The following is a 26,638-nucleotide window of genomic DNA, read 5'->3' as shown; positions in this document are numbered from 1 at the left end:
CCACAATGCACGGCGTCGGGGATGTTAGCCGGGCGCTCCTGGACCCTCCGTTTCAGCCTCTCAGGCTTACGGCCAGTGGGCAAGTCCAACTTGAAGTAGCTCCCGCACAATGCTCGCCGCCGCTTGGTATATAAAGAACCCCGGCAGGCAGGAGAGCCCGCCCTATCGAGCGTTCCGTTTCACGCCTCGCAACTCATACCAAAATGTCCGCCGAAAAGCAAGAACACCAACAATCGGGCAACCCCCAGAACCCAAGCCCTCCGCAATACCAACCCACTACCGGCGCCGCGACTCACCCCCGCTCAGCCCGTCACCGCCTGCCAACCCCTCGCCAACCCGTACCCTCCCCAATCTACGCCGCCCAACCGCAACCGCAACCCTACCCCGAGGCACAACATCGACCCATCGCCTACAACGCCGACGGCACTCCTATCACCACGGCACAACCACGTGTCTACTTCAACTCGGTCGCCTCGGGCAACCCGGTCAACGGGGGTAACTCGGTCATCCCGGTCAACTCAGTCTACACTAGCAGCTGGTTCAACTGCAACCATGAGTTCGTGCGCACCGGCGAGTGGAGCGGCGGAGATATCGTTAATGTATGTTGTGTTTTCCGTGCATGTGGTGCTGCTGTCCGCCAGGGAATAAGGAGAAATGTGAGTATCGAGGAATGAGGAACGGGGAGTGAACGATGGCGGGTGATGACGATGACGATAGATGCGACGGCGAGCGAAGCGAGCTTCAGTCGGTCTGCGAACGATAGCGAACATTCCTGTTTACTATCTTGATCACCCCGCCTAACATCTCTACATCCCTACATCCCCGTCGCCGAACTCCATGCAGACTTCTGATGACCTCACTCCATTTCTTCCATTTCAGATAACCGATTGGAGAAAGGGCTAGCGGAAGGTTCTTGGTGGCTTCCGGAAAAGTCACTCTATCCACTAAACATACATCATCTATATACCATTTACATCGGGCTGCCTACTATTACCACTGGATGCACCAGTCATATTTCTAGACGCCCACATATATCTAGACGTCCTCCGGCACCGTCCTCCCTTCCTTCCACATATCGCTAGCTTCACTCATCGTATTCACGAGATCCCTCCCGCTAGCGGTGGCTTTCTACAAATCTGAATCGGGGTAGTGGCGAACCACCCCATCCTTCCCGTCAATCCCTGTAGAGTCGTCTGTCTGCGTAAAATTGTTGGCTTCACAAGTAAGTAATGTGAGCGAAACCTATGCCCGTTGGTGTTGCGGGTGAAAGCCGTCTCCCGTGCACGACCAACCGAATAGAGAAGCTCATTCCCTGGCCTGCTCAGTCGGACGAGTGCTGGGTGCAACGGCCGTATTGACAGTGCCGTCAATGCTTACGTGATACGCGCTCAACGCGTTTTTTTGACCTCCGGGAACCGAGTTGCGTCCCATCCTGTTCTCGCGGGTCGTTCTGCGGGTTCCTCCATCGATCATGACTGTTGGACCGCCGATCCAGCCTCAGACACCTCCAAAAGCCATCTGCATCCCGGCAGCAGCAGTCTCCACCTCACTTGGCAAGTTCCAGCAGCAGCCTCAGGGAGTGTATCCAAACCACAGATCTACCCGCCAGCAGCCACGTTGCACACGGCACGGAGGGCCTGGGAGACAAGGAGGAGCACGTTCTCGACGATCTTGTAACTCCCAGTGTGCATCACCTCCAAGGTGCGGGGTGCTGGAAAAGTGGAGTCGGACCACGGTGCCGCCGAAGTTTTTTGTTTCGGGGAATGACCATGTCGTTCTGGGTCCTGTACGTGGCTAGCTGCAAGAATTTGCAGGTTCATTCGTTTACCTGAAGACGGATGGGTCCTGCGCTGTAGCTCAGTTGTTGGACCATCTACCACGCTGAAGGTCGTGTGGAATAGTTGGCTACCCGAATGACATCCTGAATGGCTGCATTTATCTATTCCATTAGGGTTGGTTCAGTCAGTGGAACAAGATCATCCATCATGGGTCGGAGAACCCGAAGCAGCCTCCAAAAAATAGCTGAGTGGCTTTCTTGTTCTGCTAACCACTGCCCGTGTGTGCATCGCTCGCTCCAGGTACTCCTATGCACTCGTACCGCTGAAGGCCGGCATGTCCTTTGCCTGCGCATAGGACGTACTGTACGTTGTGGTATGCAAGCTGCACACTGCACCTGACTGCCGTTACGTTCCCCATGAACGCGTCGCTGAGATGCCTCAGGCTGACGCGTCATATTACATAAGCACGAAAACGGCGAAACTTGTTTGCGGGATGAAGTAAGACCCCACAGTATGCAGGTCCGAGAGACGGGATGGGTCTCCAGACCCAAGTTCCAGTCAGGTTCAATAGAAAGCAAAGCTTCTGCGGTGGGTCCATGTTCAAAGAAAAAAAAAAAGATACAAAACGCCGCTTTCGGGTTCGATGCGGCGGTTGAGGGGGCCTGGGTCCCTTCCGCCTGCCTGTACAAGTGGCGAACCGGCCCGGGGGGCGCAGAGAAAGGGGGTGGAGGTGAGAGGATGTGGATCTACGCGATGAGGCTACAGTAACTACCAGAGCTAGGCATGGGTGTGAACGACAGTGCTAGTACGAGAATGGATATCATCGCCCGAGCCCCTTGATTAGACAGTGCTTCTAATCCAAATGCTGCATCCGCAAGGCCGGCCCCGCACCCACCCCGACCCTCTCCTCCACAACCTCCGCACCCACACCCACAGCAACCCTCGCCGCGGCCGCCGCCAAACTCGCCTGCATATCAATCGACAAACTGCCCAGCATGTCGTCCACTGTGCCATTCTCCACCAGTTTCTGGATCAGACCTTGTGGCCGCGGGAAGATCTGTACGATGGGGAGGGACGTGGGCGCGGCTCCGGAGTGGGCGACGGCGACGCGGAGGGCGGATTGGAGGCCGCCTGGGTGCCGCGAGGGAGCGGATGGTGAGAGAATTGCGGGGGGGATCAGAACTACCGTTTTGATTTCATGACGGGAGCAGGATAAAGGGGTATGCCCACTCACCAAGCTCGTCAATCAGACCGAGTTTGAGCGCCTGTTCGCCGGTATACACCTTCCCTTCCGCGATGCTCGCCACCTGCTCAACCGTCATCCCCCGCCCCGCCGCCACCAATCGCAGAAACGTCTGGTAGTACCCGTCCATCAGACTCTTCCACCGCTCCAGGGCGCGTCCCGTCGGCGGAGTAAACACCGACGACCCTTTCGCTCCGTCCGTGAGGACAAGTCGCTCATCGACGGTGATGCCGAACCGGTCGAGAAATTCGGGTGTGAAGATGGGACGCGCGTAGGCGATGCCGATAGAGCCGGTGATGGTGCCGGGGGACGCGAGGATCTTCTTGCAGTTGATGCTTATCCACACGCCTCCCGATGCCGCGGCGTTCCCGTAGCTTGCGATGATGGGCTTGTTGTAGGTTTTCTGTGCGTGGTCTACGGCGTCGCGGATCGTGTCGCTGGCCCACATACCGCCCCCGCCGGTGTCTAATGCACGGTGCGCGAGGGGATCAGAAACGTGAGAAGTTTTGCAGTGGGCTGCCCACAAGATAGCTCACCGATGCGGAACACGATCGCCCTGATGCTCTTATCCGCCGCAGCGTCCAAAATAGCTTTGGCCACCTTGTCAGGACCAAACTGCCCCTCGCCCTCTTTGATGGCGCCCGAGAGGTAAACAAGCGCGACATTCACTTTCTGGTCGCTCGGCATCTTCCTGACCTCCCTCTTCACCTCCGCAGCGCGCAGGAACTTGTATCGTGTAAGCGGCATCTCCTTCACGTCGCTGTCGGGACCCCTGTGCAGTTGCTCCCGCTTGTAGGCGATGCGGTCAATCAGGCCGGCTTCCACACCTTCTCCTGTCGTCAGCGGCGCGACATCCATCAGTGCTTTCACTTTTTGGTCCGAAGACGCGTCTGCAGCGGAGGACGCTGGCGATAGCTCCTTGGAGGCGGCGGACATCCCGCGCCATTTGTTCATGCCTTGGCGGGTGAATTTCTTCAGGCCAACATCCCTGCTAGACGCAATTTGCCGGCGAAACTGGTCGGTGAGCGATGCAAATAGGGAGGCCAGGTTGTCCAGGATTTGCGGTGGGTATTTGGTCTCCGTCAAATGCTCCGTGGCGCCTTTGCATTTGCCTTTTGAGAGAGGTATCATGTCGATCCCCAGCTTTTTCAACAGGTTTCCCAAAAACTGCCGCACCAAAGTTGTGAGATGCCATTTTGATCAGCACGTCTTCAGATTGGATACTTACCGGTGACCTCGGCGCGAAGCCGTAGAGGGGGATGACACCGTTGGGCTCCATTTTGACCTCGTCAAAGGCCGTCGAAAGGAAGTAGTGGTCCTGAGAATCTGTGGTGGGAGGCATCTATGAATATGGTCCAGTGATCCTTTCAAGGTGATGGATATCGGAGTCTGTACCAAATGTGTCTGTAAACGCTACCAGTCGACAGTTGTCACCGAAAGCGCACCTCTTTGCGTCGCCAAAACTTCTGATGGCCTCATGGAGTTCTTGCATCTTGAAGATGACGGAGAAGGATAAACACGACTGAGGACGATCCATGATAACTGCTTAGCCTTCCTACCTGTGCAAAACCCATGCCCTTACTAGCCAGCAAAAGTCTCGACCCGGTGCTAAAATCCATCTCCAGACCTTGGAGGAATACGGAAGGTGTCGTTAGTTCCAAGCACGTGTTGACTTGTGTAGCAGAACAATGAACGGAACCGACCTTTGATGCGCCCATCATCGCGCGCCCATCTCAAAGTCTCCAGTGCCTCAAAGAGTGTGATATTGCGCTGGCCTGCACCGGACAGTTTGCCCAGAAGGCCATCGTCGCTCCGCACTTCAACCACAGGATTGCGACTCAACTTCCACTTAAGAATGGTTCCGTCTTGAATTGTAAGGACCTACACATGTAATGCAAGAATAGGATTTGGTATCGCCCGAGAACCCACGACCCCACGCGCTTCGCTCACAAGTCCTATTGCGCCTCCGGGGGAACTTGATCCTGACGCCGCAGAACAACTATCGCCTACCTTCTTCCGATAAGCCCGCCATTGATATCCCTTCCACGAACAATATACCAAGAAGCCAACGCCAGCGGCCTTCAGTGAGAAACTCAAGGCCTGACCTGGGGATGGCAGTTGTTGAAGGGACAACTCTTTGGAACCAGGAATCCAGCTGCCCAATTCTTGGTCCCAGGATAAGTTACCGGTAGTGGGTGGCGGCCCTGTGTTCGGCGGCATGGTAGCTGGCTAAAATATACGGGAGTGACTGTACCGTACTGTGAGAAGATGACTGACTATACAACTGGAACATACATGAGTACTATAATTGGGCAGCTAGATCGGGCTGCGGCTATTTATACAGGGTCAAGCCGTCATCCGGCCGACGCAGGCTGCATGCGCCGGTCGTCTTGGATCCGGAGCGCGGCGGCCGGGAACCCATCCGCCGCCCATCTCGCTGTGGGAGGCCAGGGCAGCCAGGAGAAGGGCGCCACGTAGAATGCAGTCGGGGGACGTGTTCTGAACATGAACACGTAAGCGTCGACGCGGTGGCCAGCCGCCAGCACAACCTCCTTGGGAATCCCTGCAGGAGGGAGGTTTGCCCCTGCACAAGACGCACAGGAGAGCGAGCGTGTTCGTGGGCGGATTCCGGGCGTTGGGGCTGGGGTGTAAGCACGTCGACTGGCTGTGCGCTATTGTTGTTTTCCCACAGGCTTGAAATGATGGGGCCGACAACGACGGATAACGCTGTCATTTGGTATCGGTATTTTCGGGAATAAGCGCTTCAGCATGTGCAGATATGCCTTACTTTTGCTGAATAGTGCTGGCTGAATTGGAACGTGGGCAGGGCGCATTCGCAGAGCACCCGACATGACTCCCGAAAAAAACGCCAATCTCCGATAAAACCCCTACATATACAGTCCTCTCCTTATTCGCAACGACCCGCTACTCGCATTCTATTCGCACCACGTCTTTACATATATACTGTGAAGTCCTGCATCTATAGACTACTGTACAAGCGCCTCCATTATTGCGTTCTCCAACGCGGAATAATGTGAAGATAAATAACCAAAAGTATGCCCAAGTGTCGGGGGAGGTATTTGAGTTGGCGGGGTCCCGTCCGTGAGAGGAGCGTGTGATGTCATGGACGCCTTGGACGGGTATCGCAACAACACCCGAATGTGACGGGGGAGACATACGGCGTAGGCTTCGAGTCCGGCAGATGCCCTCGTCCTAGATCTGGTCATCCAACCCCGAATGTGGGCGAAATGATGGGGTCCCATTCATGCGCCTCCCACGCTCCTAACCCGACCGTCATCACCATCATGTCCGCCGTCCCCCCTAGCACGATGCCGCCCCGTCCCACCGTCGTCTTTCCCACCCACGCCCATCTCCATCTCCACATGCCGCACAGCCTCCCGCCGAGCCCAGTCCTCCTCCTCGTCCCCTCCCGCGTTCCCCACATTCCCACCAACATCCCCCCCAACATCATCCAACCACTCCACAACCTCCTTCCCAAACCACCTGGGCAACACCCACCGCCTCACCGGCACCAGCCCCAGGATCACGAGGGGGAAAAGCAACCCCACCCCCGTCGGCGCGCGCTCGCTCAGCCAATACGTCACCGCGGTGATCGCCACCTGCATCAGCGTAAACAGGTTCACCGTCCGTTTTCCCCACCTCCCGAACGCCGCTTCGTACCGGCTAGGCACAAGGCGAGGGTCGGTGCACAGCAACACGATGCGGGAGAAGAAGGTGTTGGCGGAGAGGGCGCCGAGGCCCATGAAGAGGAAGAGGCCGCCGAGGACGGGTCGTGGGACGGCGCGGAGGGCGGTTAGGAAGGGGCGGGTGAGGAAGAGGAGGGTGAGGAGGGATTGGAGGAGGTTGGAGAGGCGTTGTTCGAGGACGTCGGTGTATTCTGCGGGCGGGGTGCTGGTGGTGGTGGGGGTAGGTGTGTGGGCGCCGGTCGGGGGGGCGAGGGGGGGTGTGAGGGGGTCTGTGAAGGTGTGGGCGGTTGGTGGGTTTGTGGCGGCTGGATGGTGGAGTTTGGAGTGGGAGATGGGTTTTGCGAGGGATTTGGTGTGGAGGGGGGCCTGGGGGATCAGGCCGTTGCCGGCTGGTATCTGTAAACAGGATTTGTCAGAACAAAATATGGCACGATGTCAGAGCGGGCCAAGTCTCACCCCAAGGAACCCACAAATCAACGTCGCAATCCCCAACACAAAGAAGTCATAATGATACGCCGTCGGTTTCTTCAGCCCAAACACCGGACTCTGCGCCATAATCGCCGACACGTTATGGTCAAAGAAGAACAAACACGTCAAAATCAGGCCAGGCACGATCGCCGCAAAGATCCAGCCGACAGGTAGTGTCCAGAACTCGACCAGCCACGCACGCCCGGACGACGTCTCGAAGCGCGGCGGGGCTGGTAGCGTTGGCACGCCCACGTCTTTCAATGTGGGGATGAGAGTCAGGCATGTGAACAGGATCACGGTTAACGGCGCGCAGTAGTCGGCGAGAATCGCCCGTGTCCAATTGCGGAAGAGGATCCATCGCCGGGCCGTAGAGAGGAATTGCATGACGAGAAGCGTGCCGAGGCCGAGGAGTACGCCGAGGAGGTGTAGAGACATTTTTTGGGAGTCGGGGGTTGAGAGGGGTGTTTCGGTGATTTCTTCGATGCCTTTGACGATGTAGACGGTGGCGATGAGGACTTCGAAGGTTTCGCAAGTGAAGCGGGTGGTATGCTTTACGATGGAGCAGGCGTTTGTTATGCTGCGTGAAGGAGTTCAGTTGGGTCCAATATCACGTACAAAGCAACGCCCGCGAAGGGTTACCTCAAGATGATATGGAACACTGCCGCCCATGCATGACTCCAGAACATGAAGGGCAGGAATACAACACTGTATTTCACACACACGCCGTAGATCGTTGCAGTCAACAAAGCGACCGGTCCTGCAAGGGTGATGAAGTGCATGTTGAGTGCCATGTCCGATGTCCGATGTCCGAGGCCGATGCCCGATGTCCGTCCACTGTCCACCATCGCAATGAACCGTAAAGGCCGTCGTAGCAGAAACGAATGCGGCTCGCGTCGCTCGTCGAAAGAACGGAGGCTAGCTCCGCTCTCCAAAAACCACAAATGCTCGTTCTCGCCCGCCTCTCACCCCGTTCGCGGGCCGCAGTACCCACCAGTAACGCCCATGATAACCATCGGCTGCCCCGCAAACACCGCCCAAATCAAATTACAAATCGCCGTGCTTAGCACCACTTCCGTCGTTCCGTATTCCCCGTTCGTCGCACTAAACATAAAGCTGGAGAACGCTATCGCCGGCAACAAGTTGGCGGTGAATATGAACACTGTTGCGGGCAGGATACGTGGGTGGAGACCGTCGGTCCAGTCTGAGGGGTAGACGGCGAGCCGGGCGCGGATGTCGGAGGCGATGCCGGACCCGAGGCGGAGTTTGAGGGGTGCCATTGTGCGGGAATGAGTTGTTGAAGACTGCAATTCCGAGCGAAGCGGAGTAGAAGCGGAATTCCAGTTTCCAACGTGCAGTCCTGCTAGCCCACCAACCCGACCGACCGACCGACCGACACAGAGACAGAAAGAAACCACGACTGCCTGGGTGCTGGCTGTGCCTCCAACCAAAACCGCTTTCCGCCTGTTGTCGTTCTCACAAAGTCGACTTTTTTGCCCTTAATGCTTTGGGAGGTGTGAAATAACGGGTGAAATGCGCGTGGGAGTCATCTCTCGCACTCTCATTTAACTATCACCAGTGCCACCACATGGGGTGGGACTCGGAGCGAAGTTGTTGAACACCTTCCCAACAAGGCTTCCACTTGCAGACAGAGGTGGGCCGCCGCTTCCATTCGTGGCTTGCACACCAACTCGCCCAAGAAACACCCACTCCTCCCTCTCCAGCCCACTCGGCCCGACGTTCGTTCCCTCCCTCACACAATGGCCGTCAAGTGGGCCCCTCTCTCGACGCCTCTCCCTCGGCGTCGCCAGACGACAGCCGTCCTCCTCTGGATGCTCCTCATCCCAATCCTCCTCACAGTATTCGCCTACCTCCTCATCACCCCAACATTCACCCCCTGGTGCCTCGCCTACCTCGTCTTCATCGCTCTCGACCCCGCCCCCGAAGTCGGCGCCCGCAGAAGCATGTTCTTCCGCCGTCTGCCCGTCTGGCGCTGGTGCAAGGACTACTTCCCCATGCAGCTCCTCCCCACCGTCGAGCTGGACCCGAGTAAGAACTACTTGTTTGGGTACCACCCTCATGGCATCATTGGCCTGGGCGCATTCATGAGCTTCGGCACCGATGCGTCCGATTTCAGCAAGAAGTTCTCGGGGATCAACGTGAGGCTGTTGACGCTTCAGACCAATTTCCACCTCCCGCTGGTTAGGGAGATACTGCTCACGCTCGGCATCTCGTCCGTCAGTCGGCGGTCGTGCGACAACATCCTCAACAAAGGGCCGGGTCATTCGTGCATGATCGTCGTGGGCGGAGCCACCGAATCGCTGCACGCGTTCCCGGGCATCGCGGACTTGATCGTCAAGAAGCGGCTGGGGTTCATCAAGGTCGCTCTGCGGAATGGTGCGAGCCTGGTGCCGGTGTATAGCTTTGGGGAGAACGATATCTGGGACCAGGTGCCCAATCCGCCGGGATCGGTTGTGCGAACGATCCAAACGGTGTTCCAGAAGTACATGACGTTTGCCCCGCCGTTGTTCTTTGGACGGGGCATCTTTCAGTACAATGCTGGGCTGATGCCCTATCGTAGGCCCATCATCTCCGTTGGTAAGTGAGAAGGAAACCTGATATGTCAGACCTAACCTTCCAGTTCCCGATACTAACAACTTTACCTCCATCTAGTGGGCCGCCCAATCGACTGCCCGAAAGTCGAATCACCTTCCCAAGAACTGCTCCTCGAATACCAGCAAAAGTACCTCGACGAGCTGATGCATATCTGGGACACGTACAAGGACAAGTACGCCAAGAACAGGAAGCGGGAGATGAGGTTCATTGAGTGATGCTTGGGAGCGCTGGACGGTTGGAAATGGGAGGGGTGACAGAGGAGAGGGGATTGTGGTCTGATACCCTGGGAAGGCTTAGGGAAGACTTTTGTCGGGGCGGAGAGCGGTGTATAGCTAGCTGAGCCTTCATGGTAGTGTAGCCTGTCAAGCGCTGTTAGTGGCGGGAGCTGTTTTCTTTTTCTCTTCTTTTTGGATTTTCCTTGGTGTTGCAGCCCTACTCTTTTCACAATACCTCCGTCGAAGCGGCCCTTTTCGTCAGGAGAGTGACCATGTGCATCCTCAGAAAGGAGAAAGGAGAAGAAACGAGACGCGTTGGGGCTTCCTCACGTGGGCGACTACGCAAGACAAGCAGCCCTCCCCCTTTGCGCTTCCGTTTTCCCCAGGCTCAGGAGCTCCTTCGCAACCCCCAGCAGCGTCCTCATCTCCTCCGCTTCACAACACTCCTTCGCCCAAACACACACAATCATGCTCCCCTCACCCACCCCCCTCCTCTCGCGGCACGCCCGTCGTTGCGTAAGTGCCCCATCATCCTACTCCCACAACCCTCCAATCCCCCCCCATCTAACCCCCAATCCCATCCCAGCTCCGCACATCCCCCACCCTCCGCAAACACCTATCCACGGCGCACAATGTATCCCGCGTAGGCGTCGTCGGCGCCGGGCAAATGGGCGTTGGGATCAGTCTTGTGGCGGCGCATGTGGCGAAATTGCCGGTGGTGTTGTTGGATGCGAATAAGGCGCAGATTGAGAGGGGGTTGAAGTTTGTTGGTAGGTGGTTAGGGGGTGGAGGGGAGGGGAGAGAAGAGGGATGAGATGGGGTGGGTGAGATGGTGGGCGAAGCGAGCAGTGAATGTGAGCGACAGCGAACGGTCGTTCACATTACACGTCGGGAGCGAACTCCGCGTTCTCGCCCAACATCCTTGTCGCGAGCGGAGTGAGCAGGGTATCATTTTGCACATCCCTCAGCTCGCAGTCTTACAGTTGACTGACACATACCCCTACTTCCCTTAATAGACGTCCTGCTGCGCAAAGATGTGTTGAAGGGCAAGATCACAGAGGAGGAGGCGCAAGAGTCTAAGGCCCGCATCACGACCACTTCCGACATTTCTGCGTTCAAGGATGTGGATTTTGCTATTGAGGTACGTATCAGTGGGCGGATGTGGTTTCCCATCGTCGCGGCGGTATTTTGACGTTACCCGGCTCCCTCGAGTCTAGGCCGTGACGGAGAACCCGATCTTGAAGCGCGACTTGTTTGCCAGCCTGGACAAGGTGACCCCGCCCCACGCCATCCTATCCTCCAACACCTCGTCCATTTCGATCACAAAGATCGCCGCGGCAACAAAGCGCCCCGAGCAGGTCATTGGCATGCATTTCATGAACCCTGGTATGTCTTCACATGCGCAAGAAACTTCAGAACTGAACTGAACGTGCGTCTGACCTTTGTCCACCCCAGTCCCCGTCATGAAACTCGTCGAAATCATCCCCGGCATCGCCACCTCAGACGCGACGCTCGCGCAAACACTTGCCCTTGCGCACGCAATGGGAAAGACGACCACCGAGTCGTCCGACATGCCCGGTTTCATCGCCAATCGTGTCCTCATGCCCTACATCAACGAGGCTGTCTTTGTTCTGCAGGATGTAAGTCCCATCTCAAAAAGTCGGATGCCTACATGGTGGCAACTGAGGCCAACAATCTCATCTTTTTGCAACAACAGAACATCGCAACCCGCGAAGACATCGACACAACCATGAAGCTCGGCACCAACAACCCCATGGGTCCCCTCACCCTCGCGGACTTTATCGGCCTCGACACATGTCTGGCCATCATGCGCGTGCTGCATACCCAGTTGGGTGATGATAAGTACCGCCCGGCGCCGCTGTTGGTGAAGTATGTCGATGCTGGGTGGCTTGGTAAGTTTTGGGAAGGTTTGGTTTGGATGATTGAGAAGCGGTGGAGGAGGGCAGTTCGCTCACGCATGTTCTTCCCGCGCATCTTAGGCAAGAAATCGGGCAAGGGATTCTACACCTACGACAAGTAGGAAAACCGGTCGAGCACCTTCATACAGTTAGGGTGATTGAAACGGAAAGACCGCTCTGGACTCGTTAGCCTTCTCAGACACGCATACACAAATCCCGACACTGACGCAAACCCCCTATTCCACACTTGCATACGGCATAACTCAATGAGATGAGCACTAAAATCATGATGCGTTGGGGTGATGGTATGGGCGTCCGATAAATTAAGCTTATGTGTCGTATGTACAAAAAGAGACGTGGGGAAGAATGCAAGCGGAACGGGGGGGGGGTCCGTCTTTGGCAGCGCGCCTCGCTCTATGCACGCCGTTTTCCCATCCAGGAGTTTTCGTTTCAATCACCTTCTAAACTTCTTCGGCTTCTTCTCCTTCCCGCCGGCCTTCCTCCTCGGCTTCCCGATCTTGGCCACCCTCCGCGCCGTCTTCTCCACACTCTCAATCTCCGCCTTACTAACCTTCAGGACCCCGTTCCTGAAACTCCCAAACCCGCCCTCCACGCCCCTACTCCTGTGCTTCACCCGCTCCCTGATCCGCTCCGTCCTGGCCTCGCGCTCCTTCTCGCCCGTGGCGCCCATGATCTGCGTCTTGAGCGACGCGTGGTACAGCCCGAGCTCCTTTGCGGTCTGCAAGCGTTTGGCCGCGCGCGCGCGCTCAGCGGCGTCCATCCCCGTCTTGATCTGCTGCGGCACGTTGACCTTCGCCTTATGGCCGCCCAGCGCGATCGTGCGCTGCTCGAGGTGTCTGCGTCTGTCCCGGCCCGTGAGCGTCGCCGCGGTGTAGTCGTCGATCAGCTTGGAGGCGCGGAGGAGCTCGGCGAGCGAGCGGTCGTTCTGCACGTCCTGTACTTCCTGCGCGGCTTCGGTGGGTGTGAGTTTGGACGCGGGTTTGGGGACCGAGGAGAGTCTCTTGATCGAGGAGGACATGAAGGCTTTCCAGTCGCCTTTGGAGCCGGTGGAGCGCGTGTGCGTGGTGGAGGTGTCGGTGAAGACGACGATCTTGGGGTCGCGGGTGGCGTTGGAGTTGGATTTCGAGAGTCCCGGGAGCGTTGTCGCGGGTTCTTCGTCGTCGTCGTCGTCATCGTCGCCTCCAACCCCAGATGAACCCTCATCCCCCTCACTCCCGCTAAAACCCTCCTCTCCATCACTCCGCATATCCTCAACCGCGTGCGACCCCGGGACCACACACGCTTCTTCTTCTTCTTCTTCTTCCTCCTCCTCCTCCACCACCACCCGTCTCCTCTTCCCCTTCCCCCCCTCACCAGCCGTCCCAGCCTTCCGTTTCCGCATCCCCGCCCCAGACCCACCCTCCCCACCCCCCAACCCCAGCCGGGCCATCATCATCGCCTCCAACCGCCGTGCGGCCCAGTCCGCGGCTTCTGAATCTGCGTTCTTGCCCGCAGGACGGTTGCGGCTGCTATCAAAAGAAAAGAGGATGATTACGTCCGGTGCAAGACAGCATGGGGGGAGTCGGAATGCGTACTGTTACCTTATGGGTTTTGTCGACGGGGTTTGGGGATGTGAGCGGACGCTGGGTTGGGACATGGCGGCGCTGCGTGTAGGCTTGGCCGACAGCGAGGCTGCTCCTGTGCTTGCTCTTGGGGCAGCTTTTGTGGATGGCATTTTGTTGTTGGTTGGTGGTGTTGGTCGTACTAGGGGGGAGCGAAATGGGGCCCAAAATTGTCGAGGCTTTCGGGGCGAGTTTGGGATTGTAGGTCACGTGATGGGTCACTTGTGGGTTTAAATGTTCTGTTTTGACTGTCTCGCGCCCAGCCTTCGCCGCTGGTTCGAACTTCGAAGAGCACCGGGGCTTTCTTTGAAGTCGTATTGCGACAAACGCTCAGCTCAAACCCCTTCACCAGTACAGAAGCGCATAAACGTTCACAGTGCTTAGATTACGATATCTTCAGAATCTGCCTCGGGGGGGGGGGGGGGGGGGGGGGGGGGGGGCGGGGGGCGGAGAGGGGTGGTGTGTATCTACTCTACTATGTTTTCAAAGGATGGGGGGGGCGAAGAATCATCGCAAACTACCCACTCTTCCCGCGCGCAAGCCGGTCCACCAAGGCCCTCACCTCCAACCGGTGCATCTCACCCACCAACGCGGCATGCTTCGCGGGGACAGGCACGACGCCCGCGGTGACGGCCTCCCGGACCCACCGTTCGACGGTCGTCGGGTCCACCTTCCGTTTGATCGCAGCGGCAACGAGGGCGTCGTATACATCCGCCGTGACGAGGGTGTCGACGCCGGTCACGGACGACGAGGGCAGGGTGGCGATAAAGTCCGTGACCGCAGCCGCATCGGGCAGGGCGGCGATGTAGGCCGCGGTGGCGTGCGGGGATGTGAGTGCCTCTGTCTGGTGGATGATGTTGTACAGCTTATCCGCGTTGACCGTGTCGTTCACGAGCGCGTAGGCTTCCAGGGCGAGGTGATGGGCGTGGCGGGTGGCCGGGTGCGGCACGTGCGGGGTGTTGAAGGCCGTGTAGAGCTTGATGGCTGCTTGCGCGTTGGGTGTCCGTGTGGAGGATGACGGGTCGCGCAGCAGGGCTTCCATGAGCGCCGCAACGGTGTCGGGTGCTTTCGCTGAGGTGCTCAGACCCGACGCGCGGAGGAGGTAGGCGAGGTACCCTAAGTCCTTGTTTGCTGCGTCGCGGGCGAGCGGGGCGACGACGATGGCGGGGATCTCTTTACCTTCTACGCCGAACGCTTTTGCGACCACACGCCATGCGAGGTTGATCTCCCCGACTGCGACGTAGGCGTCGACCATGGCGGCGTACATGGCCGGGGATGGGGTGAAGCCACGCACCAGCTCCTTTTTGTAGAGGAATTTGTTGGCCCCTGTTACGTCTTTGTTCTTGGCGTGCGCTTTGATGAGGTAGGCGTACGCGTCGGAGGGGGCTTCGAGGCCGGCGGAACGCATGCGCCGGTAGAAGTCTGTAGCATCCCCGACGTTGCCGCGCACGGCGTGTGCGCGGATCATGCCTGTCCATGCGTCGGGCGTCTGAGCTAGACGCAGTTTCAGCAGGTCGTTGAAGTACTTGTGGGCGGAGGTGATCCGGCCCTGGGATGCATGGCCGTGGATGAGAGCGGAAACGACAGCGGATGTGGGAGCGACCCCTGCTTCGCGCATTGAGTTGAAAATCTCTTCCGCAGCCTCCACGTCTCCGGCCTCGCCAAAGGCCTTGATAACAGCCGCATACGCATCAGCAGTCGGCGCGAGACCTCTAGCAGCCAGCCCGCTTAAAATCTGCCTAGCAGCCTCGCTGTATCCACCCTTCGCCAAAACGCCAATCAACGCATTGCCGATCTTAGCTTCGTCCGCCCAGGACGGGCCAGCCGACAAAGCCACGAAAGCGGTCCTGACCGCCTTGGAGACATCACCGACCCTGCCCCACACGCCGATCAACGCCTCCGCAACCTTCAGGTCGACCGCACCGTCCTCCACATCCCCATGCACAGCTTTGGCAACCGTCGTCAGCTCCGCCTGCGTCGCGCCTGCGTTGTCGGCAACCATGTTCAGCACGCCGACAATGTACTCCGGCCCAAGCACCGATCCCAACCCCCTCGGCTCCGCCTTCTTTCCTTCACTCTCCAGCCCCGTCTTCCCGGCATCCTCCACACCCGCCTCACTCTTCTTCCGCAGCAGCTCCAAACTCTTCACAGCCGCCTCCGAATTCTTCAACGCAACCGCATTCGCCAACAACAGCGTCGCGTCGGCATCCGGGTTATCGAACGGGAACGGGTCAAAGCCTGCTGGTAGAGGGTTTGGGTGGCGGATGCGGGCGACGCGGGGCCGGTTCTCGGTGATGTGCGCATTCCGGGGCCGGGTTGCTGTTGCTGTGGACGCAGATCGACGGGTGCATGGTTGCGCCTGTTTGACGTGCCGGGAGAGTGCGCGGCGGCCCTCGGAGAAGAGGAGAGCGCCGCAATCTATGTTCTTTGGTGCTGGCATTTCAAACTATGCTATGCTATTATGACTCGTATGCTCGAATTGCCGGTGGTGATTCCCGCTCCGGTGTTGGAATGGTGTTATTGATCGCTTCTACTTTCAAGCAACAGGCGGAGGAGAGCGCTGCAGTGGCAATGAGACGGAGTCAGAATGGCGTTGCGATCCTCTCCTGCTCGTTCCCGTCGTCTGGATGTCCTGCGCTGATTCCTTGTGGACCAAGTTTGTCGTCGTCGTTTCGAGGCCCCGAAACCTCCTAAGCGAAAGACTCCTCGAGTCACGTGGAGGCACGCGACTGATCTTAAGTTTATTTAAGGAGTGGGAACATTCCCCCGCAACAGAGTGAGGGCGCCGGGCTCTCCTCCCTTCGCTAGTCATCGACACGTATCGCTTACGCACGATGCATTCTCACCTCACTCTCTGATGATGAAAAGAAACGATCTATTTGCAAATGGAAGGCACCTCAAAAAGGGGGGGGCTATGTAACCAACCGAGAAACGTGCAGAGTGTACAATGAGCGTGTGGGGAAAACGTATATGTGGGTTGGAATGTACGAGGAGAAGGGGGAAGCTAGATACAGAGGGCGGGGGATCAATTATGCATGCAGTGATATGTGGCTAGTGGAAATGTGTACAAATGCGGGCTAGAAAAACGCCGTGACCCAGATTGTCCGTCGCGCGAAAGCACGAAAAGCAAGAAACAAAGAAAAAAACAAAAGCTATACAAAGAGGGGGGGGGGGTTGAAGAACCCCCTGCCCCGATCATCCAGGGGTAGGATAACACCACCCCGTTAACAAGCAAAGGCGAGCCGGATCCCACCATCCAGATCCGTCACCGATTTCGATCTCGGGCGGACGCTCCCGCCGACGTTGGCGCAGACGATATCGACCATGCGGTTGACCATGGGGTTCATGGGTCGTTGTTGCTGCTGATAGGGCCCGACCCCGGTTGCATTCCCATTCCCATTCCCATTCCCATTCCCCACGACCCTGGTATGATCAGGCGAAGGCGACAACAGCCCCAACTCCGCTCCAGTCGCAAAGGTGAAATCCAACTGTTGTTGGGGGGAGGATACCAAAGGTGAGGGTGCGCGGTACCTGTTCAAGAAGGGTGCGTTGAAGGGAAGCGGGTTTTTGGAGCGGGAGACGGGGGAGCGGTCGGCGGGTGGAGGGGTTGTTGGGACGGGGCGGAAGGGGGTGGAAGCGAGGCGGGGGGGTTGGAGGATTGCGAGGGAGGGGTGCTGCGGGGTGAGTGTGGTTGTAGGGGTTGGGTCGGTGTCGTGGGGTTGGAAGAGGGCGGGGACGGAGGATTTGCGGGTGTGACCGCCGGGGCGGCGTTTTGTGGGAGGTGGTGGGTTATTTTCGTCTTCCTCGTTCTCCTCCTGCTCATCATCGTCCTCCACAATGTTCCGTCGCAGAGGCTGCATGCCCATGATTTCCATCAACTCTGCCACGGCGGCGTCCTCGCCACTGTAGAAATCGTCCGTCTCTGTGTTCTCCTTCAACGGGGAGAGCGGGGAATTGTAGCGCCTGATCGAGACCCTGGCTGCGGGGCCACGTTTCTGCTGCTGTCGTGGCACGACACTGCTATTTTGTTGTATTCCCTCCCCTCCTGCCCCACCACCACCGCCGGAATAACTCTTCTCCAAAGACGGCGAGTAGGTGTCCAATCGAGGCACCAGCATGTTGTGTTGGAGAGTTCGTAGGAGAAATGGCTTCTGCGGGGCTGGCATGGCGATGCCTCTGTCGTACATTGAGGTTTCTGACTCGAATTGTGGGACTGAAGGCGAGGATGGCCGTTCAGGTATCGTCCGACTGGGAGTGTTGTGAGTGGTGCTGGGACGGAGCACACGGGGTTGGAAGACTGGAGTGACTGGAGTGTACATATTTCGTGGTTTTGTACAGAGGAGTGAAATGTAGAATACACTAGGACTAGAACGGGGGAGCGAGAACGGGGAGAAATATACAGTACAGACGAAGGAACACTATGTACAGGAACCTATGTGCGGGAGAGTGGGGGTTGAGTGAGTGTAAGATATGTATGTACAGAAAGCGGAAGGGTGTGTGTGCAAGAAAGGGGGTTGAGTGAGTGACCGCTTTGGGGGGGGGCTTTTGGCTTGGCTTTTGCGGGTGGGTGTTCTTTCGGCAGCAGCCACGTCTTTCCTCCCGCATGACAAGCACCGCATTGCTGTCCGCTTCTTTCTTGCCTCTCTTGCCTTGGCCCCTTTGGGATGTGGGATAAGCACGCTTGATGAGGGTGCGGGTTGCGTGTGCGACGCCGTGCGACTCTCTGATACTGTACATATATGCGGGCGGGTGGCTGTGCGACCACTGACTGAGGGGAGTGGGTGGCTGTGCAACTTCATCAATGCGAATGTCCGAACGCTTCCCTTGCGTCCCCCCCCCCCTTTCTTGTTCTCCACGCACTCACTCAAAAGAAAGACTACATCTGCTCTACTCTAGAGACTCTGGGTCTGGCGGACTTACTTCGGCGGCCTCCTTTCGCATTCGCAAAAGCACTCACTGGAGCCATGTCGTCGCAACAGACCTCTTCGGCTCGCAGCAGCAGTCAGCCTGTCAACCTCCACAACCATATCACTTCGCCAAGGAAGAGAAAGGCCTCCTTACCACCACCACACTCACCAACACTCGGCAGAACCACCACCACCACCAGCGGCCTGCAAGACAAATGGAAACAACTGCGAACAACTGCAGCCGCCGCCCAGGCACTCGAAACGCAGAGGTCGGAACTGTCCCTCAAACTGTCTCGCCAAACCAGCAGCAGCCAGGACTCGGTCGCAACTTCAAGCATCGACCACTACAACAGCACAAACAACATGATACCCCCCACAGAACTGTCAAAGCTGCTGGCCATAGTCGACAGCGCCTATCATCGGATATACGCAGGCCACTCTGACGTCCGACAAACCTCCAAAGAGGAACATGAGCGCGTCATCCGCCTCCAACAAGAGATTGTTGATTTGCAGATCGGATTCGCTGCTCAGGACCAGCAGCTGCAGCACTTGGCTCAAATGAAAGTGCAGGCGCTCATGGACGCTCGCCGAGAAGCCGCCGATGAACAGATCAGATTGCGAAATGAGATTGAGGGTCAGTGGTCCGCTGAAGTGCTGGCGATGAAAGCTCAGTATGCGTCGAAAGTCACCCGGCTGGAGGAACTCCATGCGGCAGACGCACAGGTCATCGCGGAAAAGACGCAGACCATCGCAGAACTATCCGCACAGCAAGACGTGCTCGCGACCGCAATGGCGCGGGCCGCCGCCGAAACCGTGCAGCTCACCGTGAACCTCGAACAAACCGAGTTGGAGAACGCCATGTTGTCCGCCCAACTCGCCCAGGTGCGCCAACAAGCAGCCGCGGACGTTGAGCGTCTAACAGCCGAATCAGCACACCTCCAAACCACAGCTCGCGACACCATCACCCAACTCGAAACCTCACTCCGTCTGACAACCGAACAATCCGCCCAAGCCGCCGCAGAATCTGAGGCTCAGATCACGGCTTTGAAGCTGGAGTTGGAGCAACAAGCATCCCGGGCTGCCTCAGCCGCCCAGGAAGCCGAAAAGGCCCACACCGAGCTCATGGAACGCTGTGCAGGCCTCGAAAAGACGAGGCTGGCATTAACCGTCGAGCTCGCTACAGCACACCAGGACGCCTCAGACGGCACCACGGAGTTCCGTAATGCCCTTGACGCATCGCGGAAGGAGTTGAAGCGGTTGGAGGAGCAGTTGGGGGAGAAGGGTGTGGAGATTGTGGAGGTGCGGAGGGTGCAGGGGGAGATGGCTGCGAAGGTGGCGGAGATGGAAGGGCATAAGGAGAGGTTGGAAAAGGAGGTTGTGGAGGCACGACAGGCGGTTGTTGAGGGGGCTGCGCAGGCTAAGGAGTCGCTTGAGGCTGCAAAAGCACAGGTGGAGGATGTGAAAAAGTCGTTGGAGGAGACGACGGCCGCGTTAGCCGAATCTAACCAAACCCGGAGCGAGTTGACCGCGTGTGTCGAAGCTCTGGAAACAACCAACACAGAACTCTCGCAACAGATCCTTCACAAAACCCAACAACTCACCGAAACCACGGCCCAACTCCAACAATCCCTCACCACCACCTCGTCCCTCAAACCCGACCTAGAAGCTAAAACAGAAGAACTGGCCCGCCTCACCACCGACGCTGAACTCGCGCACAAACAATCCTTGGCCCGGTTCATGGAGGTGGATGACCGTCGGTGTGCGCTTGAGGCTGAGTTGGAGACGGTGCGGAAGGAGAGTGAGGAAGGGAGGGAGAATTTGAGGGGGAAGGTTGAGGGTGCGGAGGCGCGGGTGGGGGAGCTTGAGAGCGCACTAGCCGATGCTGTGAAAACCAGGGAAGAGGCGACGATTGCGACGCAGCAGGCGTTGGCACGGGTCGCGGATCTGGAGAATATGACCACGCAGACCCTGCAGACTGTCCGTGACCTACGCACCCAGTTACACGAGACGAAAAGTCAGTTGGAAGCCACCCGGGACGAGCATGTCCGCACCGGGACGGAGATGCAGACCGCTCTCACGGGTTTGCGGGAACGAACCACGGCCGAGCGGGACGAAGCTGCTGCGAGGGTCGTCGAGATGGATGACCGACACGCGACGCTCGTCTCTGACTTCGCCGCGTTGAAAAGCAAAGCCGGCATCGACGCCGAAAACGCCAAAACGGAGACATCGGCCTTGACGGAACGGGTGGAGCACCTGACCCGCCAATGTGACGAAAAGACCGGGACGTGCGACCAGCTCCGCGCCGAACGTGATGAGCTCACCGCCCAGCTCAAAGAAGGCCACTCCGCTCGGGAGGAATTACACACCTCGTTGACGGATACACAACATACCCTTGCGGCCGTGCAAGCCGACCGGGATGAGGTGGCGAGACGGCTGGAGGAAGCGGAGTTGGATCGGGGAGGGTTGAGGATCGCGAGGGACAGTGCGAGGGAACGCGTGGGGGTGTTGGAGGGGGAAGTTGCGGATCTGCAAGCGCAGCAACAGGATGTGGAGGCGCAACTCGCGGCCGCCGAGTTGCAGATCACGGACCTCCAACCAACGCTTGACCGCCTCACGGCCGCCAAAACGGGATTGGAAGCAGATCTCGCAAACGCACGTGAGGCACACGACGCGGAGAAAAAAGCGTGGGAGGAGGATCTCGCTGCCGTGCGCAGGGAATTCGACGTGCGGCAGGCCGAGATCCGCGTGCTTGAGGCGCAGAAACGCGCGTTGGATGCGGAGGTGGAGGATGGTCGGAGACAGCTGGCGGTGGCTGAGAGTGCCAAGGAGACGGAGAGCAAGGAGAACGCGGGGTTGCGGGAGGAGGTGGGAGCATTGAAAGCGGAGCTTGCGCGCGTGCAGGCGGTGGTGGAGGGCCTTGAGCGTGCGAAACGCGCTTTACAAGACGAGGTAGATGATGCGCGGGGCCTCAACACACGTCTCACGGCCCTCCAAGCCGAGAAACTCGCCATGGAAACCGAAATGGGGGATACCGTCCGGTCTCTTGAAGACGAGAAAGCAGCGCTGAAGACCCACCTTACCGACGTCGAAGCGAAGATGGAGACGTTGCAAACGGATCTGGAACAAGCGCGCGCGCGTCTAGACGCCCACACCCAAACCCAATTGGAAACCCTCGCGCGCGAAACATCCGCGTTACAGACCCAGCTCGATGCATCCCGCGCGATGGGCGAAGCCCTCGAGGCTCGGTTGCTCTCGACGCAGATCGCGAAGACGGGGAGTGAGGAGCAGGTGTTTGAGTTGATGCGTGAGATCGAGGCGTTGCGGGGCGGGCATGAGACGACGGTGGCTGAGATGCGGGCGAGACTGCAGAAGGAAGTGGATGCACGGATCGTGCAGGAAGCACGCGCGCAGGCTGTGAGTGAGGAGTTGAAGAGGGTGACTGCTGAGCAGCAGAATCGGAGGAAAAGTGAGGAGGGCGCGAAGATGGGGGGGTTAGTTCCTGCGCCGAATGCCCCACCACCACCACCCGCGACGCAGGCGACGGTCATGACGACCCCGGCGAAGACACGGGCGGGGAAACGTGCGTTAGAGGAGGGGGATGGGGAGGGGAGGAGTGGAGGGGTGGGGAAGGAGACGCCGCCGCCGCCGGGGTCGTCGGGGAAGAAGGCGAGGGTTGGGAAGAAGGTTGCGGGGAGTGTTGGGGCGCGGAAGGTATGTCTTTGTGTGTTTGTGGGGTTTTTTGCGGGGATGAATTTTCCGCCACGTGCATGTACTAATGCTTTTTTGTCCCCCCGATAGGATACGTTGAGTGCTACCGAATCACTCCGTTTGATGGACACCAAGCCGCCGTTCCCAATCACGCCTACACCCGCCATCCCGATGGGAACCGCTGGGTCCAAATTACCTCCTTCCAGTACGAGCACCACCACCACCACCACGCCCAGCAAGACCGCTCTTCCCTCCTCAGCCAGCAAGTCCACCTCGAAACGCCTGCACGCCCCAACAACCGCCCCCACATCTACCGCCGCAACCCCAACCGCCAACCCCCCATCGCAGACCCAACCCCCGATCGTCATCTGCCTCTCCGGCTTCAAAGAATCCACCCCGTTCGACAACACGCTCAAGAAACGCATCGTCCGCGCCGTCGAGAAGCTCGGCGGGGCCAAGCTGCTCAGCGGCGTCAAAGACTGGGAGAGCGGCATCACGCACCTGATCTCCCCCGCGCCGAGCCGGACGCTCAAGACGTTCGCGGCGGCGATCTCGCACGCGTGGATCATCACCGACCCCGCGTGGATCGCGGACTCGGAGGCGGACGGGACGTGGATGCCGGAACGGAAGTACGGGTGTAGGTTCGTCGAGGAGCCGTTGAGGGGGAAGCGGTTCTTTATCGCCGAGTCGTTCAGGAAGGGGAAGGAGTACCATCTGGAGTACTGCACCCGGCTGCTGGAGATTGCGGAGGGGAGGATTGTCGAGACGTGTGGCGAGGGCGAGGTGGATTATGTGCTGGTGGCGAGGGGGGATGAGGGGACGTGGCCGGCGGGGGCAAAGTGTATGGATTGGGCGGGGTTTGCGGCGATGATTCCGCAGCCGGAGAAGGAGAGGGGGAGGGGCGGGAGGGGGAGTGGGAGTAGGGCGGGGAGTACTGCTGGGGCGAAATAGCGAGGTGAGATGACCGCTTGTCGGTGTGTTGTTGTTAAGCGTCGCTGGAGGGTTTTTTTTGGGGGAGGGGGGGGGGGGGGGCGGGAGCGTTTCGTACATGTACATAGGGTATTTATCTAGCGTGCTTTTTTTTCTTTCTGTCAGTTTGTCAATTGAATGCTGTGCCTGTTGGTTGTCGTACGCATTGGGCGCCTCAAACATGTGTAAGAAAGGAAAGGAGAGGAAACGGAACGGAAGTCGGTATGAAAAACAACAAAAATGGGTATTCCCCCCCAAAAGCACCAAAATACAGAACAAAAGAAGACCAGGCGGCCCAAAAAGCTTCTCCAGATCCTCATACACACGATGACCGCTCAAGCCTATCACTCCCTTCCATCACTCCTCGTATGCACCGAGGCGGGAAAAATTCACAACCACTCATCCTCCCCGTCCTCAACCGCATCCAACATCCCCTCAACCACAAGCCAGTCCTCGTCCACGGCCAGCATCTCATCCTCGTACGCGATCCCACCCTCACCCTCACCATCGGCCTTCGCGTCGTGGGTCGGCACCCACCACCGCGAGGTCGGGGGGTCGGTATCCTCGCCTTCGTGAACGGCGACGAGATCATCTTCGGCGAGATCATCCTCGGCGTCGTGGTGGTGCCGATGTTTCTTGTGATGTTTCTTGTGATGTTTCTTGTGGTGTTTCTTGTGAGGCGGGACGAGGACTCTGTCGATGGCGTGCACGACGCCGTTCATGGCGGGGCCGTCGGCGATGGTGACGTGGGTTTTTTTGTTGAGGACGATCTTTTCGGGGGGAGGGGGCGGTAGCATTGATTGTGATGAGTGAGCGAGGAGGAACACAGACGTTTCATGTACGATGCAAATATATCCCAGAAACGGATACGCAAACGGCTGGCGCCGGACTCACCACATCCCCCTTCTTCCCATGATCGCCCCTGTGCGGGCTCCGGAGCCGCTTGACGCGCACATCGATGCTCGCGCCGTCCAGCAGGGTCGGCAGCTTGACCTTGCGCTCGTGCAGGATGTCGGGGCCGTATTTGAGCGAGGGTGAGATGTGGTAGTTGACGATCTGATGAAGGGAAGGGAGGAGTTAAGTCCGGAAGCAAAAGATGATGCAAGGAGAAGGACGGGGCATGGTGAGATAGAGGGGAGCATGTCTCTTACCTTGCGAAGAATCTTGGCGCCCTTGGGGCTGAAGAGGAACTTGAGATTCTTCCATCCGAGCTGCAAACCACAACAGGAATATGTCAGATACAGGTCTACCCCTTGATAGAAAGTCGCATCGTGGAGTAAGCAGACGCATGCACACACCTTCCTAAACGCGCGATTACTCGGCGCAAAAAGCGTCATCCCCGGCGTCTCCCTCACCACATCCTCCAACCCGGCCTTCCTGATCGCGACGCCAAACACGCCAAACGCATGCGGAACATGCTTCAACAGCCAATACGCATCCGGCGGCGGGATCAACACGTTGTCCACCGCATGGATCACCGCGTTCGAGGACTCGATGTCCGCGGCGACCACGTGCGAGTGCAGGTTGAGCGAGATGCCGTGGTGGGGCCGGTTGCCGTGAGAGTTGGGGGAGAACACGCGGATTTTTTGCGCGCGCCCGCCGAGGGTTGCGAGCTCGAGGCCGGTGGTGAGGAGGCCGCCGCCGTGGAGGGTTTTGGCGGGGCGGATGCCGGGGACGAGGTGGTAGAGGAGGATCTGAATATGGGTTGAGAGAAGTTGAATTATCCAATCAGATGCCGTGTCTGCGAGACCGTTGCGTGTCAAACATCCACGGCAGACCTATACCCACCTTGGTAACAATCTCGTCCGGCGGCACATCATGTCCCGGCGGACACGTATTCCACCTCCACGCCTCCTGGACCGGCGCAAACACCGTCAGATCCGCGCCCTCCACCTTCAACGCCTCGACCACCGCCGGACGCTCGTCAATCAAGTCCGCGAGTTTCGCAAACGCCGGGTCGCTGCGCAGCACCCTGTAGGCATCGAGCGTCGCGTTGCCGGGACCCGGGTGCGAGCGGTCGGGTGCATCTTGCGGGAGGGCGATGTGGAAGGGTTTCTTGGGGGAGTTCGTTCCCGTGAACCCGCCGAGGAGCTGGCAGATGATGATGTCGTCGAAGGTGCCTACATTCGCGTTCTGCACCGTTTCTACGTCCGTGTCGCCGTCGCTAGCGGTGTCGGACTGGACCTCCCCAGCGTGCCTGATGCCCTCGACCCACAGGCGTAGCTGCGCAACAGCAGCGTCGGCTTGGTTCGCGAGCGAGTTACCGTTGGGGGTCGGGTGAGTATTAGCGACACATGCAAACAGAGCTGCTGTGAGCAGGATCAGGCGTAGGACGGCTCCTTGGAGAGCCATGATGGGACTTGCACTGCTTTCTGCTGGAGTTGCTGTGTCGATAAGTCTGTTCGATTTGGTCTGTGCAGGTAGTGTTGACTCTTCCTTCAACGGCGAATCAAATCAAGCGAAGCTAACACTGCTTCTTATACGACCAAACTCGAGTAGCTAATGATCTGGCTGAACCCGGAATAACTCGCCAAATCAAGAGAATGGAAAAAGGGGTCCTCCAAGCGTGGCTTGCCATAAAGGTATCGCAGTGGAACGTCCTCGAAGTAATTCAGTCGGTCCCTTGCAACGTCCAGGGTCCACAGAGTCATAGGTTACTCCGCCCATGACGACGGAAGGGATTTAAGGGATGAAGGGGGGTTGTAAACGGGGGGTTGCAAAAAGGGGGCCCGTGACCAACGGTACGCTCATTTTCTTAGATCTTGGTGGATTACGCTTAACTTTCCCTGCTTTTAGAACGTATAGGAGAGGGGATCTCCTCACCCTCCTTCGCAGGCTTGGCTTGTCAGGAACAATGTACGATTCAACAACAATGTATGGATTTTCGCATATGGACACCCCGCATTTTGCAGATGCGAACAGCCTTCAGAATCACATCGAACCCTCCTACCATTTGCATTGCACATGGAGATAAAGTCCAATCAGATTCATTTTGCTTGGCATATCTGCCGGAGAGGGGACGTAGAGTTTTGGACGGAGGTCGTTCGATGTTGCTCATAGAAACGCCAAGACCGGGTAGCGTTTGATATCCCAAAATCGCGTCCGAGGTTCCGTTCCCCGTTCCTTCGCATCTCCATCTCACACCCTGCTTGGGGGTCCTTGGCCGTCGGACAACTTTGATTTTCTTGCCTGGTGGATGGGGGATTGAGATTGAAGCTAGATTCAGATCCGATATCCTTCTGTGTGATCCGACTTATGTTGAGGTATCCTGTCCATCACTACTTGAACGTTGAGCACCCACTTTCAGAAAACATGCCAAGGATGAACACCCCTGTGCTTTTATATGCCATGTGCGGACGTATGGTGCCACTCCTCGTTGACCAGTTCGGACGTTTCTTCACCACCTCTAGACTGCCTTCTCTCCGGTAGATATGGGTCTGGCGATGTCCGGATGGATGCGGCATTCGGACGGATTTTGAGCGGCGCTTA

General features: G+C 58.1%; 10 protein-coding genes across 10 annotated transcripts; 4 read left to right on the top strand and 6 right to left on the bottom strand.

Moving 5' to 3' along the window:
• Positions 1 to 116: 116 nt before the first annotated feature.
• On the top strand, positions 117 to 1,000 carry EV422DRAFT_10629 (uncharacterized protein). Its single transcript, XM_053064550.1, has 2 exons — positions 117 to 656; positions 844 to 1,000. Exons 1-2 carry the CDS (start codon positions 204 to 206, stop codon positions 901 to 903), a joined length of 513 nt encoding a protein of 170 aa, XP_052930025.1. The 5' UTR covers positions 117 to 203; the 3' UTR covers positions 904 to 1,000.
• A 1,341-nt stretch (positions 1,001 to 2,341) lies between these two features.
• Positions 2,342 to 5,540, bottom strand: EV422DRAFT_511395 (uncharacterized protein). The gene is made up of 8 exons (XM_053069005.1): positions 5,032 to 5,540; positions 4,725 to 4,902; positions 4,581 to 4,648; positions 4,417 to 4,513; positions 4,250 to 4,347; positions 3,558 to 4,188; positions 3,013 to 3,486; positions 2,342 to 2,909 (listed from the first exon to the last, which is right to left on the bottom strand). Exons 1-8 carry the CDS (start codon positions 5,239 to 5,241, stop codon positions 2,632 to 2,634), a joined length of 2,034 nt encoding a protein of 677 aa, XP_052930024.1. The 5' UTR covers positions 5,242 to 5,540; the 3' UTR covers positions 2,342 to 2,631.
• A 479-nt stretch (positions 5,541 to 6,019) lies between these two features.
• On the bottom strand, positions 6,020 to 8,703 carry EV422DRAFT_10507 (HCO3 transporter family-domain-containing protein). Its single transcript, XM_053064544.1, has 4 exons — positions 8,188 to 8,703; positions 7,836 to 7,953; positions 7,185 to 7,773; positions 6,020 to 7,124 (listed from the first exon to the last, which is right to left on the bottom strand). The coding sequence occupies exons 1-4, from the start codon at positions 8,471 to 8,473 to the stop codon at positions 6,285 to 6,287; spliced, it is 1,833 nt and encodes a 610-aa protein (XP_052930023.1). The 5' UTR covers positions 8,474 to 8,703; the 3' UTR covers positions 6,020 to 6,284.
• An 89-nt stretch (positions 8,704 to 8,792) lies between these two features.
• Positions 8,793 to 10,374, top strand: EV422DRAFT_552160 (diacylglycerol acyltransferase). Its single transcript, XM_053071869.1, has 2 exons — positions 8,793 to 9,791; positions 9,867 to 10,374. The coding sequence occupies exons 1-2, from the start codon at positions 8,954 to 8,956 to the stop codon at positions 10,022 to 10,024; spliced, it is 996 nt and encodes a 331-aa protein (XP_052930022.1). The 5' UTR covers positions 8,793 to 8,953; the 3' UTR covers positions 10,025 to 10,374.
• On the top strand, positions 10,178 to 12,170 carry EV422DRAFT_10374 (3-hydroxyacyl-CoA dehydrogenase). Its single transcript, XM_053064534.1, has 7 exons — positions 10,178 to 10,540; positions 10,611 to 10,794; positions 11,041 to 11,165; positions 11,242 to 11,410; positions 11,480 to 11,664; positions 11,742 to 11,937; positions 12,025 to 12,170. The coding sequence occupies exons 1-7, from the start codon at positions 10,493 to 10,495 to the stop codon at positions 12,063 to 12,065; spliced, it is 948 nt and encodes a 315-aa protein (XP_052930021.1). The 5' UTR covers positions 10,178 to 10,492; the 3' UTR covers positions 12,066 to 12,170.
• On the bottom strand, positions 12,086 to 13,352 carry EV422DRAFT_10414 (uncharacterized protein). The gene has a single exon (XM_053064536.1). It carries the CDS (start codon positions 13,343 to 13,345, stop codon positions 12,398 to 12,400), a length of 948 nt encoding a protein of 315 aa, XP_052930020.1. The 5' UTR covers positions 13,346 to 13,352; the 3' UTR covers positions 12,086 to 12,397.
• A 643-nt stretch (positions 13,353 to 13,995) lies between these two features.
• Positions 13,996 to 16,213, bottom strand: EV422DRAFT_511387 (uncharacterized protein). The gene has a single exon (XM_053069004.1). It carries the CDS (start codon positions 16,003 to 16,005, stop codon positions 14,083 to 14,085), a length of 1,923 nt encoding a protein of 640 aa, XP_052930019.1. The 5' UTR covers positions 16,006 to 16,213; the 3' UTR covers positions 13,996 to 14,082.
• Positions 16,214 to 16,386: 173 nt separating this feature from the next.
• EV422DRAFT_511385 (uncharacterized protein) lies at positions 16,387 to 18,135 on the bottom strand. Its single transcript, XM_053069003.1, has one exon. The coding sequence runs from the start codon at positions 17,882 to 17,884 to the stop codon at positions 16,790 to 16,792; it is 1,095 nt and encodes a 364-aa protein (XP_052930018.1). The 5' UTR covers positions 17,885 to 18,135; the 3' UTR covers positions 16,387 to 16,789.
• Positions 18,136 to 18,428: 293 nt separating this feature from the next.
• On the top strand, positions 18,429 to 23,131 carry EV422DRAFT_616195 (uncharacterized protein; the record flags this gene model as incomplete). The annotated part of the gene is made up of 2 exons (XM_053073960.1): positions 18,429 to 22,183; positions 22,271 to 23,131. Exons 1-2 carry the CDS (start codon positions 18,530 to 18,532, stop codon positions 23,129 to 23,131), a joined length of 4,515 nt encoding a protein of 1,504 aa, XP_052930017.1. The 5' UTR covers positions 18,429 to 18,529.
• A 108-nt stretch (positions 23,132 to 23,239) lies between these two features.
• EV422DRAFT_511379 (Fasciclin domain-containing protein) lies at positions 23,240 to 25,914 on the bottom strand. Its single transcript, XM_053069002.1, is given in 6 exon segments — positions 23,240 to 23,802; positions 23,815 to 23,919; positions 24,044 to 24,205; positions 24,301 to 24,360; positions 24,448 to 24,843; positions 24,938 to 25,914. The coding sequence occupies 6 exon segments, from the start codon at positions 25,499 to 25,501 to the stop codon at positions 23,539 to 23,541; spliced, it is 1,551 nt and encodes a 516-aa protein (XP_052930016.1). The 5' UTR covers positions 25,502 to 25,914; the 3' UTR covers positions 23,240 to 23,538.
• Positions 25,915 to 26,638: the final 724 nt, after the last annotated feature.

The sequence above is a fragment of the Fimicolochytrium jonesii genome (genome assembly GCF_025526975.1).
Source record: "Fimicolochytrium jonesii strain JEL569 chromosome Unknown EV422scaffold_1, whole genome shotgun sequence".
Classification (NCBI taxonomy): domain Eukaryota; kingdom Fungi; phylum Chytridiomycota; class Chytridiomycetes; order Spizellomycetales; family Powellomycetaceae; genus Fimicolochytrium; species Fimicolochytrium jonesii.
The sequence above is the reverse complement of the archived record's forward strand: the minus strand, read 5'-3'. Positions and strand labels throughout refer to the sequence as shown.